This window comes from Pelodiscus sinensis, chromosome 19 (genome assembly GCF_049634645.1).
Source record: "Pelodiscus sinensis isolate JC-2024 chromosome 19, ASM4963464v1, whole genome shotgun sequence".
Lineage (NCBI taxonomy): Eukaryota > Metazoa > Chordata > Testudines > Trionychidae > Pelodiscus > Pelodiscus sinensis.
Window position 1 is genome coordinate 21,025,851 of NC_134729.1, and position 17,979 is coordinate 21,043,829.

General features: G+C 41.8%; 1 protein-coding gene across 8 annotated transcripts in view; it reads right to left on the reverse strand.

Moving 5' to 3' along the window:
• RANBP3 (RAN binding protein 3) overlaps positions 1–17,979 on the reverse strand; it is a 97,404-nt gene that overhangs the window by 48,310 nt on the left and 31,115 nt on the right. For all 8 annotated transcript variants that reach the window (XM_075902977.1, XM_075902976.1, XM_075902972.1 and 5 more), the window contains 2 exons: positions 4,396–4,432; positions 4,211–4,300 (listed from right to left, as the gene is read on the reverse strand). In XM_075902977.1, coding sequence (XP_075759092.1) covers positions 4,211–4,300; positions 4,396–4,432 — 127 coding nt within the window. The remainder of the gene's footprint in view (positions 1–4,210; positions 4,301–4,395; positions 4,433–17,979) is intronic.

Below are 17,979 nucleotides of genomic sequence, written 5' to 3' on the forward strand. Positions count from 1 at the left end.
TCCACAAGTGGAGAGCTAAATTCCCTCTAAGCTGCACGGCCACATGACTGCTTAATAAGACTGGCACAAGAGCTCATGGCTGCCATGCATGGAGCAGCTGTGGCTGGAGGAGAGGCACGCCTCCCTCAGCCCAACCCAGTTGGCAGAGAGGCGCCTCTTAACTGCTCCAGCGAGGCAACACTGGGAGGAGCCCTTGCTCTCAGGGGAGCCTGTATGCAAAACCCCTCATCTCTAGCCCCATCCCAGATCCCACATTCCTAGCCAAAGCCTTCACCCCTGCACCCCAACCCTCCACCCCAGCCCTAAGCCCCCTCCCATACTCCAAACCCCTCATTTCCAGCCCCATCCCAGAGCCTTGTGCACCAATATAGCGGGGCTGAGAGGGCTCAGTGCTACAGGGGCGAGGGCTCTTCACACTGAGGGAACACTGATGGAAAGTAGATGCTGAATGGGATGGATCAGTGCTTTAAGGTAGCATGCTTTTCTCAGGGTCAGGTTGGTCCCTGAGAAACTGGTGGTCAGGTTTGGGGTTAGAGAAAAATGTATCCAAAGTTCAAATTTATATGGACTTTGGAGGGTTTTGCCTTCCTTTACAGCATGGGGTATAGCTCACCTTCTGGGATCATCTGCCCATCATCATCTAGCTATTTTAGGGGCCTCAGGCACTGGTGGAAATCTTAGTCTCTTTTGTTCTCTTCACTTTTAATCTGAGTCCTGAATATTTTATACTAACTGAAATTTTAGGGTTAAGAATAGGTGCAACTGTGGGAAATTAATGGCCTGCAATATAGAGATCAGACTAGGTTGTCTAATGGTCTCTCTTAGCCATGCTATCTATGAAACTAAATAGTTATCACCAAGGCTTTCAGGAAACCTGAAACACAACTGTTTATTATGGCAGCACCTAGCAACCAAATCAAGGATCAGGGCCCCATCATGCAAGTACTATACAGACAGAAAACAGACAATGTATAGGCTAAACATCAGATAGAACATGACAGTGGACAATATGAAGTGGGTGGAACAACAACAAATTAGCAAAAAACTGGAAGTCTCACCTCACCTTTTAATCTATCTATTGACAGTGATTTGGAAGCATCACAAAAGTAGAAATGTAGGAGCAAGTAGAGGGAACATTTGGCAGCTTTACCATTTGTGTTGGGAAGTTCCTCCCTATCCCTACACACCATGTACAGGAACACTGTAAGAAAGAACTGATAAGTGCTGGAGGGAAGAGTAGTCAGCCAAGTTAAGATCACCTTCATCATGCCAGTGATGGCAAAGTCAATAGCTTGATAAGACAGTAAGAGCTGAAGGAAAGAGTGGGACTAAATGGTGAAGAGTACTAAAAAGCAAAGATGCTATTTGAAGTGGTGGAGGAGGAGACGGCCATATAGGGCACAGAGAGGTGATGTACCAAGAAGGTTCACCCAGCAGCAATATTTTGAATGGACTTGACTAGAATGATGTGGCTGGTTTTAGAGGTCAAGGCAGATGAAAATGCCTGAACAAGAGCCTTCACCCTGGACAGAAAGAAAAGGCTGAATCTTGGAAACTTTAGCTAGGTAGCAGAATCAGAACTTGGACACTATCTGGAAGTGTGGCTCAAGAGACAAGGTTGAGTCAAAAATGATGCCCCAATTACAGGCCTGAGTTGTGATGTTATCCACAGTGATAGAACTAACAATCCAAGGCCCGGAAGCTTACTTTACAGTGAAAAATAAAAAGGTCACTATTTATTTTGTCAAAGACTAGTTAAGGGGTGGCTTGATAAGTCTATAAACACCTACGTGGAGAAGGTTTCAATAGACATAGTTTGTACTATGTGTAACAGGCAAAGATATAACAAGATCCAATGGTCGGAAGCTTAAGCTAGACAAACTGAGACTAGAAATAAGATCGGGGTGGGCAAGAGGCTGCCAGCTGGCTGGATCTGGCCCACCAAGCCACTGAATCTGACCCACGGCTGCCTCATCAGAACCCTTAGACAGAGAACAGATCACACTTTAAAAAAGCCAACTGCTCTCCACTCTGAATGGTTGGGGAGGGAGGAGGGAAACTTCTCATGCTGCTCCTGCCGCCCAGAAAAATATCTCGGCTCCCATTGGTCATTTTCTCCATTTCCAGCCAATAGGAGCTGAGAATTTTTGCTGGGAGCAGGGGCAGTGTGGGAAGCCTTCTCCCTCCCTTCCTCCCTCCTCCTGCTGCCTGGAGCAGAGCCACACGAAGCAGCAAGCAGCCTGCAGTAGACAGTCTGCCTCAGGTTTCTGCAGGTAAGCGCCTCCCAGCCAGAGCCTGCCTCTAGCACTCAACCCTCTCTCTTCCTCTGACTACCTGCCCCAGGCCACCACCCAAACCCTCTATACTTCCCCCTTCTCTCAGGTCACAAATGCATCCCAGACCCTGCCCCCCCCCCGACCCCGCCCACAGGTCAGAATTCTCTCCTGCACCTTCTCTGACCCCTACATCCCATTCCCCTGCTTCAGGTCCCCACCTAAATCCCTTTCACCCAGGTCACAACTCCCTAAAAGACCTTGCACCACCTCCTAGAGCCCCCTCCCCCAGGCCAAAATCCTCTCCTGCATCCATACCCCCTACTGGACCGTGCACTCCAGCTCCTTCACCGAAACTACCTCTCTCAGACCTCTTACCCTGCACCCCAGGATCTTATCTCAAATTCCCTTCTGCACCCAAACTCCATCCTAGACTGCACACCCCTTCTACAGAAGTGCCCTTGACCACATGCCAAAATTGCATGTGATTCTGTCTAACTGAACCAGAAGCTGTGGGTTTGATGCAGAAGTTACTGAGTGAAATTCTGTGTTATCTAAGAGATCAGACTAGATGATCACTGTGACATTACACTTCTTATTCTTTATGAAAATATGTTTATGATATGAATATGGCATAAGGTATGCTTTATGCAAAGTAATTCATGTACGGTATCATTAGAAAGGTTATGATAGACTGAATTTGATTATCCTATTATATACATGCATTATTTTTGTATCTGAAATTAGGAATATTGATTGCGTATCTATATTTCAACTATGCTACTTCGGGTAACACCCACTGCTAACAGTTCAGTTACCACAATGGGAAAAGCCAGATAGGTCTGATGGCCCATCAGCGAGGATAATGGACTGTGAAAAGGCTTGGCTTTCTAGGAACCTGCCACGGATTCATGGATGCTGCAATACTATAGAACCAGGTGACCTAGACACCTGACACTAACTTGCATCTTAGACGCCTGAACTTTTCCACTGACTAGTGAGGAATTCAGACAAATGATTCCCGATTTCTATATTAGGGAGGGGGACAAATGAAGGCCTTCAGTTTGCTTGCCCTCCATCTCTCAACCCAAAGAGATATTTGAAAATACCTGGAAAAAAACAGGACTGGAAGGGAAGGGGGTACTGACCTAGGCTAGAAAGATACATGGCTTGTGAAGGAATCTACATAAAACAACATCTAGAGTGAGGAATTAGTATTTGTAACCAACTTCTTTAGAAAATTTAGCTCAGTTGGGTGCTTTGTATTATTTTCTTAATAATCAGCTTTGCGGCTTGCTACCTCTTCAACCACTTAAAATCCATACCTTCCTCCACATTGAGGGAGGAGATAGATTACGTATAATTTTGCATCTGTACTCCAATGGAAATGCGAACCTGGATGTTGAGACAAGTCTATTAAGCTGAGCCTTCCCAGAACTGATCTCAGTATCTGTATCACTCTGCATTCGTGTGTAACCCTATGCACTTATGTGCTGGAGGAGACTGAAGAGCCTGGGTCAGGAAGTCAGGGTAAAGAGTGCCCAGGCTGACAGAAAAGGCAAGCTAAGTGGTATCTCAGTTCATCAGGTGACATCCCAACGGTTTCAAATCATCACAATCACAATTACTTTCTTAGACTTAATATATGAATCTATGGGTAAAGACATTTGTTTAATATCCCTGATTTGTCTACTGGTTAAAACCCACGTTCCTCACTGTCTTGGTTCAGTGGTGGCAGGTGATGTGGATGAGAACAGGCTCACGAGTGAAGGCAGAGACAATGCAGAACAATTTAAACAAAAGAGGGTCTGCTCATTTTCCAGCCTAGGTAGTCTGTCTGTAGCATGGAAGATGATGGCAGGACACAAGAATTAAATAGAAGCCCAGGCACCATCTCCCTTATTTTCTTGACATAAAAGAATTAGAATACATTTTACCTGTCTGCGAAGGAGGGAACTGTGTTAAAGATGAAGTTCTTTCACGTTTTACAGGAGGACAGTAATTCCCATCCTCTCGGTCGTCAGATTCTGTAGAGATAAAGGTTGAAGAGAGATAAAACAGACAAAATTCTGATTAGGCAGCAGCTACTGATCTAAAATAATTAAAACACTTCCTTCCTTACCTTCTCCATCTTCTGGACTTGATCCATCTGCTGACCTCTGCAATCATAAGATAAATTAAGATTTTATATCACAGACTGATAGAAAAATCTCTCACTCTTTAGATAATCCTATATGCTTCAGTTGCTGGTTTGGAGACTTTCTGCTATTATAGGGTGGGTATTTAAACTGCAAAAACAGAGTAAATTATGTTCAAACATACTGGACATCAGATTTTCACACAACATGATGAAAACAAAAAAGGACAAATGCTTAGTAATTAAGATGGAGATGGATTTTTTGTGTGCATCTTTTGTAACTAATAGTATCTGAAAGTACATTCCCACGTTTCCCACCTAATATAAAATATGAGAATTTTGACTAAAGCAATTCTAATATTCCTATATTTTGAAATCCCACAACAGATGAATGTGCGTGACTAGTTCAGGAAGTTAAAATACGTTTTTGGTTTTTAAAACCCCCAAAATTCTAACTTCACAGTAAGTGTGTAAACTTCTAAGAGTTTATTCTAAATCTCTGTACTATATATTTGAGAAAGTATATACATATACTATATATTTGAGACAGTTTGTTTGATTGTCTGTTAAAAAATTCCTCCTAAATGGAAAGAGTTCAAATTCAGTATACAGCTTCCTCTTATCATAACTTAAAGCAATGTAAGGATTTGGTTGTGCCAGTAAAATGGGATTTGCTTGGAATGGGATTGCTTCAAATAAATCCATACAGTACGGATATTAAATATCAGTTAATTGAATAGTCGAGTAACGTCGTGAAATTTTATCAGTTAGTCAACTATTCTATAGTCCCCGGTGATAGGGCTGGCAGCCACTGTATCAGAGGCAGCAACGCGAGATGCCAGGTGGGAACTGCTCTGCAAGGGGAACCAGTTTACAAACCAACTCCCCTTGCGGACCGGCTGCCTTTCACCATGTGCTGCTGCTTTTGAGAAAGAGGCAGCAGTGCAGGGTGCCAACAGTCCCTGTCTAGGGCAGCTCTGAGCTCCTGGACACAGCACAAGCCAGAACTGAGTAGGGCTGCCTGCCCGCCCTCCTCTCAATACAGTTGAAATGCAGAGCTGAAATGAGGGTGGGTCCCGGACCCAGCATGAGCCAAAACTGAGCTGGGCGGGCTGCCTGCCTGCCTGCCCAGCTCCTAATACTCTTTAAATGCAGAGCCACAGTAGGGGTAGATACCAGATCCGTCACAAGCCAGGAAGAGGGAAATGCGTGCAGTCTATAGCATTAATCTATAGCTTTTGCTTATCGGTTAATCGATTATACTATTACATTCTTACCATGCAGCAGAGACACAATCAACAGGAAAGTGAAAGGAGCTGGCTAGGAGCATGCCCCTGCTCCCTCCCATCCAGGGACTGCTCCAGGACTGCTCACCCCCTAGGCACCCTTTGAGGGAGGGGCTGAAGCTCTCCCTAACCCCAGATTCATATGGGGACATTGCTGGCTGCTCCTGTTTAACAGGGAGCAAGTGGAAAGTTCACAGTTTGCTGCATTCTCACTCTGGCTCGGGAGCAGACGAGCTGTGCACTTTGCTCTTGCTCCTTGTTTTTGAAAAATACCATCATTTAAATAAATCATGTATGTTCTCTTTTTATTTAAAAAAATTAATTAAGCTAAATATGCTGGTTCCTTAAATACAAATGAACAGATCACTCAATAGAAAGTAATTTATGTTTTAAGTGTTTTAGAAGATGTAGCATTACACTGTTATCACAGCAGATCAAAACTGAAAATTGTATAAGAACCTAGGATTACTTCCAAAAGGCAAGTGTCCTTTACATTTAATTAAAAAAAAACCCACTTTTTTTTGAAAACTACGATATTGACAAATACTAGATATTATCTTTTTAATAGCTGTCTTTTTCAGGTATACTTTGAAAATTCTTTATTTTTTAAATATCAGGAAAGAATGCTAGCTGATTATTTCTGAATATACACAGTTCCATATTTAATGAGCCTTATGATATTTAATTTTATGAACCAAGGTATCACAAGATACATGATCAAAGCAATGATTACAAGCTGATATTATCAATCATGATTGAAAATAAGCTGTTTTCCCATTGAGGGAATAAAAGATGACTCTGCAATTCCATGAATGGCTTTTGGAGTAGGTAGGTGTAGAACCTATAAAGGAAGATGAAATTCTTGATTTAGCCACAAGTAGCACACTCAATCTGGCCCAAGAGATAACACACAGCTGAGGAAACTAGTTTAATGGAAATCAAAAGGAACAATCACGAGAGTGCAATGCATGACAACTGCATGGAATTTTTTTTTTAAATCCCATAAACAGAAGCTCAAAGTATAGATATACTCCAATTTTAAAAACATAGTAAGAAGATAAAACAAAAAACAGAACTGTGTAGCACTTTAAAGACTAACAAGATGCTTTAATAGGTGATGAGCTTTTGTGGGCCAGATCCACTTCCTCAGATCAAATAGTGGAAGAAAATTGTCACAACCATATATGCCAAAGGATACAATTAAAAAAATGAACACATATGAAAAGGACAAATCAAATTTCAGAACAGAAGGAGGATGGGGGAGGGGAAGGGGAGGAGGTAAATGTCTGTGAGCTAATGATATTAGAGGTGATAATTGGGGAAGCTATCTTTGTAATGGGTAAGATAATTAGCGTCTTTATTCAAATTTGAATTTAAGCATGAATGACAGTTCAGAGGATTCTCTTTGAAGTGAAGTCTTAAAAGGTCTTTGAAGCAGGATGCAGGTAATCAAGTCGTTGAGACAATATCCTTTCTGGTTGAAATGGCAAGAAACTGTTTTTTCTTTGTGATCCTGTCTGATATCTGTTTTGTGGGCATTGATCCTTTGGCAAAGTGTCTGAGACATTTGTCCAATGTACATAGCGGATGGACACTTTCGGCACATGACTGCATAAATTATATTTCTGGATGCTCAGGATTCTCTTCCACTATTTGATCTGAGGAAGTGGGACTGGCCCACGAAAGCTCGTCACCTATTAAACCATCTTGTTAATCTTTAAAGTGCTACACAGTCCTGTTTTTTGTTTCAGCTGCACCAGACTAACACGTCTACATTTCTACCACTAGTAAGAAGATAATCACTAAACATTAGCGTTAGAGGGAGATAGAAACGAGATGACTTCTTTTAAAAATTGGGGGTCAGATCCTACTGAGAAAAATAAAAAGGAATCAACTCTAGCAAGTCAATTGAAAAAAATGTAATTAGATTGGTTTTCTTTTTTGCCTAACACCAATCTCAGCTGGGGCGGTGGGGGAGAGAGGGACATACTTCTTAAGTACACCAGAAGCAGGAAACCTACCAACAATCAGTGGGGCCATTCAAAGATCCAGGTGCTCAAGGAGCACTCAAAGTCAACAAGACTGTTGGGGAGAAGCTGAAAGAATTATTTACATCAGTCTTCACTACAAAGAAATGAGAAAGACTGGCTCTATTATGGAACTTTGTTTTTAGAAAACAAATCTGAACAACTATTCCAATTTGAGGTGTCAAAAGAGAAGATTTTGGAGAGAAAAAAATCTGAAACAGTAAGTCAGCAAGACCAAGAGTTCTGAAAGAACTCAAATATGAAGTTGCAAAACTACTAACTGTGGTAAGTAATCTACTACTTAAATGAGCCTCTGTCCCAGATGCCGAGAGCAATGGTTTTCAAACTATGGGTCGCGACCCAGCACTGGGTCGTGGATTGTCAGGCACAGGGTCTCATTACTGCAGGGTGATCAGGTGACCAGGCTACCTGCCTGTCCTGGCACCACAGACAGCACTGTGCCCCAGAAGCAGCCGGCAACAGCCATGGCTCCTAGGTGTGAGTGGGAGAGCACACAGTGCACTGCCCCTGCCCTGAGCACTAGCTCCACACTCCCACTGGCTGGGATCCTGCTGCTGGCTGTTTCTGGGGCACAGCATGGTCTGCAATGCCAGGAGAGGCAGGAAGCTGCCTTAGCACCCCTGTTACACTGCTGACCTGCAGCCACTCAAGGTAAGCTCTTCCTGCCACAGCCCTGACATCCCCAAAGCTGGAGCCCCCTCCTATACCCCAAAGCTCTCATCCTCAGCAAATTATGTTGGGTCATAGGCATCAACAATTTTCTTCAACAGGATCATGGAAAAGGGTGATCCAGTGGACACAGTGTGCCTTGTACTTCCAGAAAATCTTTGACGAGGTCCTTCACCAAAGGCACTTAAGTAATCTAAGCAGTCATGGGATAAGAGGGAAAGCGCTCTTGTAGGTCAGTAACTAATTAAACAATGGGAAACAGCACAGGAATAAACTCATTTTTCATGATGGAGAGAGCTAATAGTGGAATCTCTGAGTACATGTACTGTGACTACTGCTCTTCCACATATCCATAAGTTTGCAAGATAATTACATCCAAATCTGATTGTAAAGTTACACAAAGGGTTCCACGTAACTGGCTGAATAGGCAACACAGTGGCTGATGAAATTTACTTTTGATAAATGCAAAGTAACGCATGATGGAAAAACATGATTCCAACTATACATGCAGAATGATAGGCTCTAAATTGTTTCCCCACTCCAAAAATATCGTAGCGACATCATAGACAGGGTTCTACATAAGCTGTGCACTTGTGCAGCTGCTCAGGAAAAATTCACATGCTGTCCAGCTATTTAGCAAAGCACCCACAACTAAACTTTGTATTTCTATTGGTGGTGCACATTCATACATACCACAGTGAACATAAAATTATTCCCCACATGGATGGAAAAAAATCCAATAATTTCCTGAAAACATCTGTCCAATAAGCATCAGCAGTCATAAAAGCAAACAAACTCCTAGGTTAGGAACTATTAGCAAAGGATAAAGACTGAAAATATCACAATGACACTGTATAAATCCATAGTGAACCCACACTGTGAAGGGCCATACCATATGCTTTATGAAAATATGCTCATGAATAGGAATGATATAACTGGAATATGCTTTATGCAACATACCTTACGTAAGACATCACTGGAAAAGTCATCTACTGAATATGATTTTCTCATTTTTATAAATGTATCATCTTTGTAGATCAAAGCTAGGAACATGCAGTATAAACTAGGGATGTTAAATATAAGTTAATGGAATAATTGAGAAACCTCATGAATTCTTACTGGTTAGTTGACTATTTTATATTCCCTGGGGGTGGGGCCGGCAGCCACTGTATCAGAAGTAGCAGTGCAGAGTGTCAGGCAGGAGCTGGTCCACAAGGGGAGCCAGCAGTGTGGGGTGGCAGCTGCCTCTGTTTAAGATAGGTCAGAGCTCCCAGACCTAGCATGAGCTGGAACTGAGCTGGGCTGCCTGCCTGCCTCCCCGGCTCCTAATACACATTAAATACAGAGCTGCAGCAGAAGTAGGTTCTGGACCCGGTGAGAGTCAGAACTGAGCTGGGCTGCTGACAAGCCTGCTAAAAAAGGTACTGGCAAGGGTGGGGGAAGGGAAATTCATGTAGTCTATAGTGTTAACCTATAAGATTTTGCTTATCAGTTAATCCACTATACTATTACATCCCTAGTATAAACTTAAGTTACTAATGTAATTATGCTATATGAGGGTGATTAGAAGTACTCAAGAAACTTAATGATCTGTAAATAGACTTTTTTCCTGTAAGTCTGTGAGGAGGGACTGTGGTTGGTCCTACCAAGGTATGTGGCCATGTCACCTGATGCTGGGACCCATCTTGGATGTGATACTTTTCCACTGAAAGTGAGAAAAAAAGTTTTAAACTGAACACAAAGGATTCCTGCCTTATGCAAAACCTATTAAAGTGTGGGAAGTGAGGTAATCTTGATTGTCAGGGAGGCTTTCTAGTATGTGAAAGCAGCTTATTAAAATTTCACTGAAAGTGAAATATTATGGTTTCTTAGGGTATTAAGTTTAACTTGAACGTTCTGTTTTGTTTAGTAACCTACTTTGTTCTGTCTGCCATCTCTTATGGCCACTTAATCCTACCTTTTATACTTAATAAAATTATTTTTGTTCATTAACAAACCATTTGTAAGTAACTGTTATCTGAGGGGGTGGAGCAGCAAGCAGATATGCATCTCCTTGGGCAGCTGCCCACAAGAGATTCAAATGCTACCCAGCTGATTAGAAGAGCATCCACACCCTAACGTATTTTTAGGAATGTGAAAGGTTAATCAGTAAGCATCACCCTAAACAGGTGATCCTTACTGGTTCCAGTTAACCAGTAACCAGTGGGGGCTGAAACAGCACCCTGCCTGCCACAGGAGCTGGGAGAGGGAGCCCAACAGGCTGCAGGCTGCTACAGCCAGGCTGGAGCGGTCCCCAGCCCAGATCCTACTTTATTTGGTTATTCATTTAAACATTAGGTCAACCTAATGTTTAACCACTTAACTGATTAACTGGGATTTTACATCCCTAATTTCTATTGTTGGTGCACATTTGCACATCATTGGCTCACATAAAATTTATTCCATGCATGTATGGAAAAAATTAGAGGGAACATTGTTCAGGTCCCATTGTTGCTGTGCATTTGGGTGATTAGGCAAGTCCCTTTACCTGAGCCTTCCCAGAGCTGAGCTCATTGAACCGTCTCTGTATTATACTGTAGAGGGCTGTAACCCTGTCTTTGTGTTACTGCTGGAGGAGGCCTGTGGGTCTGCCTCAGCAGGACAGAGTTGAGGAGCACTCATGAGGGCAAGAAGTGGGCTCAGTAGTAATTCAGCACATCAAATAAGTCCTAAGGGGGCCCGGTGACCCAACCCGTCATGCACATTTTGAATACTTTATGCAGTTCTGTTTGGCCCATCTCAAAACTGATCAGCTGATGCTTATTGGTTCTGGTCAAAGGCTTGCGGGGCTGACCAGAGGCCACAGGGCTCGTTTAACTGTGCAACCAATTTAATTTTAATTGGTTACACAGTAACTATTTTTTTTTTTTAGGAGTTTTTATATCCCTACTCGAAAGCAAAAATTAGAATTAGGAAAAAAAAGTACAGATTAGGATAAAAAAATGGGACAGGGAAAGGAACAGCTTCCATATGAAGAGAGATTAAAAGGAGTGGGACAAATTACATCAGACAAGAACCAGAACTCACATAAATGAAATTAATAGACACCAGATTTATAACAAAATAAGGAAGTATTTCATTACACATTGCCTCTTCAAACTGTCTCACACACACACACACACACACACACACACACACACACACAGAGCAAGTGGATGTTTTGGTGGTCAAAAGTGTAACAGTTTAAAAAAATTAGATAAGCTGAAGGATCATAGTGTTAAAAGGGACTGCAAAGGTCATCTAACCTAATCCCCTGCCAAGATGAAGGATTTGTCCTGGAGGAAAGGAAGGTAATTGGGAAAGGTCAACATCAATTCACCAAGGGTAAGTCATACCTGACCAACCTGATCACCTTCTATAAGGAGATAGCGATCTCTGCGCAGATATGGGGAAAGTGGATGGGTATGACATACCTTGACTTTAGCAAGGCATTTAATATGGTCTATAATAATACTCTTGCCAGCACGTTAAAGTAGTACGGATTGGATGAATGAACTATAAGGTGGACAGAAAGCTGGCTAGATTGTATGGCTCACCAGGTAGTGGTCAACTGCTCAATGTCTAGTTGGCAGCTGGTATTAAGTGGAGTGCCCCAGGGTCGATCCTGGAGCCAATTTTGTGCAACATTTTCGTTAATGACCTGAACGATGGGTAGGACTGTAGCCTCAGCACATTTGTGGATGACAATAAATTGTAAGGTAGGGACAGGGTCAGAGTGATCTAGACAAATTGGAGGATTGGGCCAAAAGAAATGTAATGAGGCTCAGCAAGGTCAAGTGCAGAGCCCTGAACTTACGACAGGAGAATCCCATGAACAGGCTATGGACAGGCTGGCTAAGCAGCAGTTTTGAAGAAAAGGACTGGAGGATTACTGTGGACAAGAAGCTGGATAGGAGTCAACGGTGCATCCTTGCCAAGAATTTAACAGCATATCCAGCTGCATTTGTAGGAGTACTGCCAGTAGATCAAGAGAAGTCATTATTGGGTAATGAAAATTATTAGGAAGCTGGAGTATGGGACTTACGAAGAGAAGCTGATGGAACTAGTCTTATTTAGTTTGCAGAAAGAGAAGATTGGGAGTAGAGTATTTGATAGCAGCCTTCAAATACCTGAAGGAGGGGTTCCAAAGAGGATGGAGCTAGGCTATTTTCAATGGTGGCAGATGACAGAACAAGGAGCAGTGGTCTCAAGTTGCTGTAGAAAAGGTCTAGGTTGGATATTAGGAAAAACTGCTTCACTAGGAGGGTGGTGAAGCACTGGAACAGGTTACTTAGGGTGGTCACAGAATCTCCATTCATGTAGGATTTTAAAGCTCCAACCTAACAAAGCCCTGGCTGGGATGATTGTCGTGTGATGGTTCTTTCACTATGTTTTTAGATTCAGAGGCGCAGGACAGACCAGTAAGAGAGATTTGAACTTAACCACTTTCCTATTTTATTGAAATTCAAGCAAATACAATAACCAAATAACTTTGCAAGTAAGAGGGTCAAAACAATTCCCATAAGCAGTGCAAGACAGATGAACAGCACAAATCATAGTACAGGCTTCACCTATGATTCATTATAGGCTAACTTATTACTATGCAATATAGTTTTATGTACTATACATTTTTAAAGCGCTAGCCTAAGATACCTATAATGCAAAGCAGCAGCTAGTGCAAAACTAGTTATATTACAATATTCAAGCCTAATTTACTTACAGTTCATCCTTGATCCCCAACAATCCCCGTACAGCACTTACGTAAAATACAGGGTGGCCCATTGTGTCGCACTCTATTCCTATAAGTCACATCATAATAATTCTGGAAAATCTGATCATGTTTGTTTTTAATGGTATACACGTAAGTGATCTCAGCACTTTAAGGAACTTATTAGTAACCTCACCAAATGACCAAGGGCACGAACTTAGCAGTTTCAGCACTTTAAGGTCAAGCCTTTACCCCAGGGCTACTCAACACGCAGCCCGTGGGTTGCATGCAGCCTGAAGCCAGTTTGTTTGCTTTGTTGGGAGCCAAAACAAAAATGTAGTTAATATAAAGGTCTTCTGTTGATATGCATATTAATAGTTAAATTCCTGGACTCTCATTGCTCATTTAAAGTACTTGTCATATGGGTGGAAATCAGGTTGATGTTGCATTTTATTAACATCAGCAGAACTGACTTAAATGGAGCCTGTGTGTTGTGTCTTGCCTTAATCTTTGTATTCATACCCATCAGTGTGAAAGAAGCTATTTGCATATTATATATATATTTGCATGTATATGCAACCACACTTAAGTTGCGGCCCTCAGCATGTGCTGTGAGTATCATTGTGGCCCTGGGACTTCCAAAGTTGAGTAGCCCTGCTTTAACCAATGACCAAGGGCAAAAGGTTATATTTCCACATACTTGCTTCAGACTGAGGCCCGCCTGCATGCTTGCTAGCACCAGACTTAGCAGGGCCCTGCTTCTTAGCCAGAACTCATGTCAAGCCAGAAAAGGCCATGCAGACTCCTCCACACTCCCCCAGGGTCAGAGTGATCTAGACAAATTGGAGGACTGGGCCAAAAGAAATGTAATGAGGCTCAGCAAGGTCAAGTGAAGCTGGAGAGTCGTCAACAGTGCATCCTTGTTGCCAAGAACTTAACAGCACATTCAGCTGCATTAGTAGGAGTACTGCCAGTAGATCAAGAGAAGTCATTATTGGGTAATAAAAATTATTAGGAGGCTGGAGCATGGGACTTATCAGGAGAGGCTGATGGAACTTGTCTTATTTAGTTTGCAGAAAGAGAAGTTTGGGAGTAGAGTATTTGATAGCAGCCTTCAAATACCTGAAGGAAGGGTTCCAGAGAGGATGGAGTTAGGCTATTTTCAGTGGTGGCAGATGACAGAAAAAGGAGCAGTGGTCTCAAATTGCTGTAGAAAAGGTCTAGGTTGGATATTAGGAAATACTGCTTCACTAGGATGGTGGTGAAGCACTGGAATGGGTTCTATAGTGTGGTCACAAAATCTCCGTTCTTATGGCATTTTAAGGCTCCAACATAACAAAGCCCTGGCTGGGATGATAAAGGTGGATGGTCCTACTTCAAGCTGGAGATGAGGAGGGTTTGGTTTAGATGACCTCCTAAAGTCTCTTCCAACACGAATCTTATATGAAAGAAATTAGGAAATGCTCTTTTAGTGTATGTGCATGTGACACTTTTTCTATTTTTCCTTTATCACCAATGATTTAAAAATGTCCCATTTGTGGGAATCTTTAATACAACAAAAGAAGAGAATGTTTAACACAGGTTTTATAATCATGCCATCACAAACCAACATATAAGCAGGTTGACAAAATGTCTCTTAATTAATGGGAATTCTTCCACAAACTTCCAAGGTCCCAGGAAAATTTCCTTACTAACATATTGTTCCAATGAGAATGATATAGATATATTGTAGTTTGAATAGCTGTTTGAACATGAGAGATCAAAAAAACACAATGTGGCGCAGTCCAAATGTTTTGTCGCCTTGAATGACCATATTACTCATTGCAGTCCTTGCTGTTTGTGAGTTACGTAGGTTTTTGCAAGCAAGCATTAACAAAAAAATGAACTGCTACATTCTGAGGGTGAAGCACATCAGTACTAGGACTCTTCATCAGTAGGACCCTACCAATTTCACAACTGTGAAAACACATTACGGGCCAACAAATTAGCCATTCCCCATGAAATCTGATCTCTCCCGTGCTTCTGGGAGCACAACAACTGGTGGACCCTAGCTGAAAACCCCCAATGGACTGGGGAGGGAAAGGACTTAGCTTTCCTTTGCATGGGTGCTCGGGGGAGGGGAGTGTGAATCACACCCACCTCCAAGTATCTTTTGGGGGGGAACCCCCACAGTCACAACACTGAAATTTCAGGTGTACCCATCTGAAAACTTGAAACTGACCAAAATGGACCATGGCCATGAAACTGATCAAAATGGACAGTGAATATGGTAGAGCCGTACTCATCAGACATATACAAAGGAAAGAGCTATATATCCACTAGCTCAGATTAAGTTCTACATATCTTAAACCAAAAGCTTTGCATATTAAGGGAAGAAAAAAAGTATTTATGCCAAATTTGCTAGAGGCTGCTGATGCTGTCAATGTAATTTAAAAAAGACAGTGGTTACAAGCAACAGAATAAGGAAATATCTCATGCCCTATTTTTTTTTCCTACTTAGCATGCCCGCTAAAAAGAATGTCTGGGTTTCTCCCCCGCACCAGAATCCAAAGATAGTTCAAAGCTGTCAATCAGGGCTCAGACAGGAAAGCACCAATCACCAATAATTCCAGACTGAAAAAACTTTCAAGCTGTATTTTATGTTAGCAAAACTATTTGTTAAATATCAGCAATTTCCATTAACTCCAACAATTAAGATATCATTAAGAATAAAAGAAAGTTGAGAAAATAGAGTAAGCATTAAAAAAATTAAAATTGGGTAATTAAATTCAGTCTACTTGAAAATTCCCTTTAAAGTTCTAGCTGCAGGAAGCATACTCCCTTCTTGTCCCTAACAAACAGTTGAGCAGTATTGGTGTGCACTGTTGAACAATTATTGCATTTTAGTGGTGGATGAAATGATCCTCACAAAGAACCTTCTTAAGCAGTTTGAAATCATTTAACTATTACCGTCAGGGCTGATGGCACTGCCTACCAAAGTTGCATGATACTTCCTATTATAAGACTTGCCTATAACTATTTGGGATGAAATTTTCAGTGATACCGCAGGCTGAATTGTTCTACTAAGTTTCAACCAAAACAGCCATTTCTAAGACAAGAGAAAAGTGACTTTCCACTGTCAAGTTCCTGGTCGCCCTTTCTCTGGAAAAAGCTAGGGCCCTCATGCTTTGGAACAAGAACTTGAAATTGTTGATCTGTGTGTCAGCAATGTGGCTTTTGCCACTCTCATGAAAATTCACCCAATTTTCTTCAAAAATTCCAGCTTGCACATGCTCAATGGAGACTGGCCAGAGCCTAACAGCTAAAATCACCAGAGTATCTTTCCTCACTGTGAATGTCTGAGCCTTCCACAGCTCTGAATGCTGACTGGATAATACATACTCCATCCCCACAAAGTACCTGAGTATCCTCCAGCCCTGGGCAACAGGGGTGAAGAAGCTGGACTTTCCCTGTAATGACTGCTATGGAATGGGGACCAGAACTAAAAGCAAAGAACCAGTCAGTAGGGAAATGGAAGACATATGATTTGACTGCAGAAGGGATAACAACTGGACTAAGGCATTACAGAGGAGGACTGGGGAAACAGACTGGAACACAGAGCCTGCAAGGATGGGGACTGGAACTGAATGCTAGCAGGTGGAAGAAACTGGGACTGGCTTTGCAAGGAGACTAGGTCTAGGACCTGCTGAGGCAAATTGGCAGGGGGAGGCCCCTAAGGAAACAAGTTTGAGGGAAAGGGGAGACATCTGACAAGGGGTCATGGGGAAAAGTGGGCAAGACTTGATCAAGGAGAGGAGGAAAGACTGTTCAGAAGCCTATGGAGGAGACTCTGCAACCAGTCAGGTCAGAGAGATCAGGGAGGAAAATTAGATAGTCTTTAATTTCATGATGATATACTATCAAAATGAATATGCAAAAAAGGACAAATTAAGATCGTTCAGGCCACTTTAATTCTGGCATCTCTCAGCTTGTGTGCGCTTGACTTTGCAACATTAACGTAATGTTTATTTAAAGGGAACTGTTTCCATGTAATAACATCATAATTACTAACACTTCAGCTCTACATGTGCCAATACTTAGACCCACTGAATTTCTACAACTTGGGAATCAGAGTCTTCCACAGAATAAGTCCAGAAGGAATGATTACAATCCTGTAACCTGATCTCCTGCACAGCATAAACTATCAAATGTCCAAAACTTCCCTTGTATGGAAGACATCCAGTCTTAAAAAGACTAAATGATGGAGAGGCCACCAGGTCCCTGGGTAAGTTGTTTTCATGATACATTTTCAATAATGATGGTAATTAACATCTTATTTCTAGTGTAAATGTGTCTACTTTCAGCTTCTAACAACTGGATATCATGATGCATTTTTCTCTGCTAGATTTAAAGAGCCCTCTTACATCAGAAATATTTTCCCCATGCACATCAATCAAGATACCTTTTAAACTGCTCTTGACTAAAATGAACGTCAAGCTTCTTAAGTCACCACTAAGTGAGTTTTCCAGACTTTGAATCATTCTAAGATCAGATTCTCTCTCCCCCAGAAATCGTACTTAAAGCTAATCCAATTTTCAGAATACAGTTGAGAAGCCATTTCCTACTTTTGTCAAATACAGCATGATACAATTGAGGAGGTCAAGGTACTCAGGAACCTCACTTGACTAGCCAGGTATTTGTATATAATCCATGTACTCTAGGGCAAGATGAAACTCAATTATGTCTCAGCTTCATTTAAATCTAATATATAAAGGAGAATGTTTGTAAATTTGTGCGCTAATAATTTGGACACTATATATAAGAGCTACCACAACCAATCTTTGCATGGGATAACCTTTCA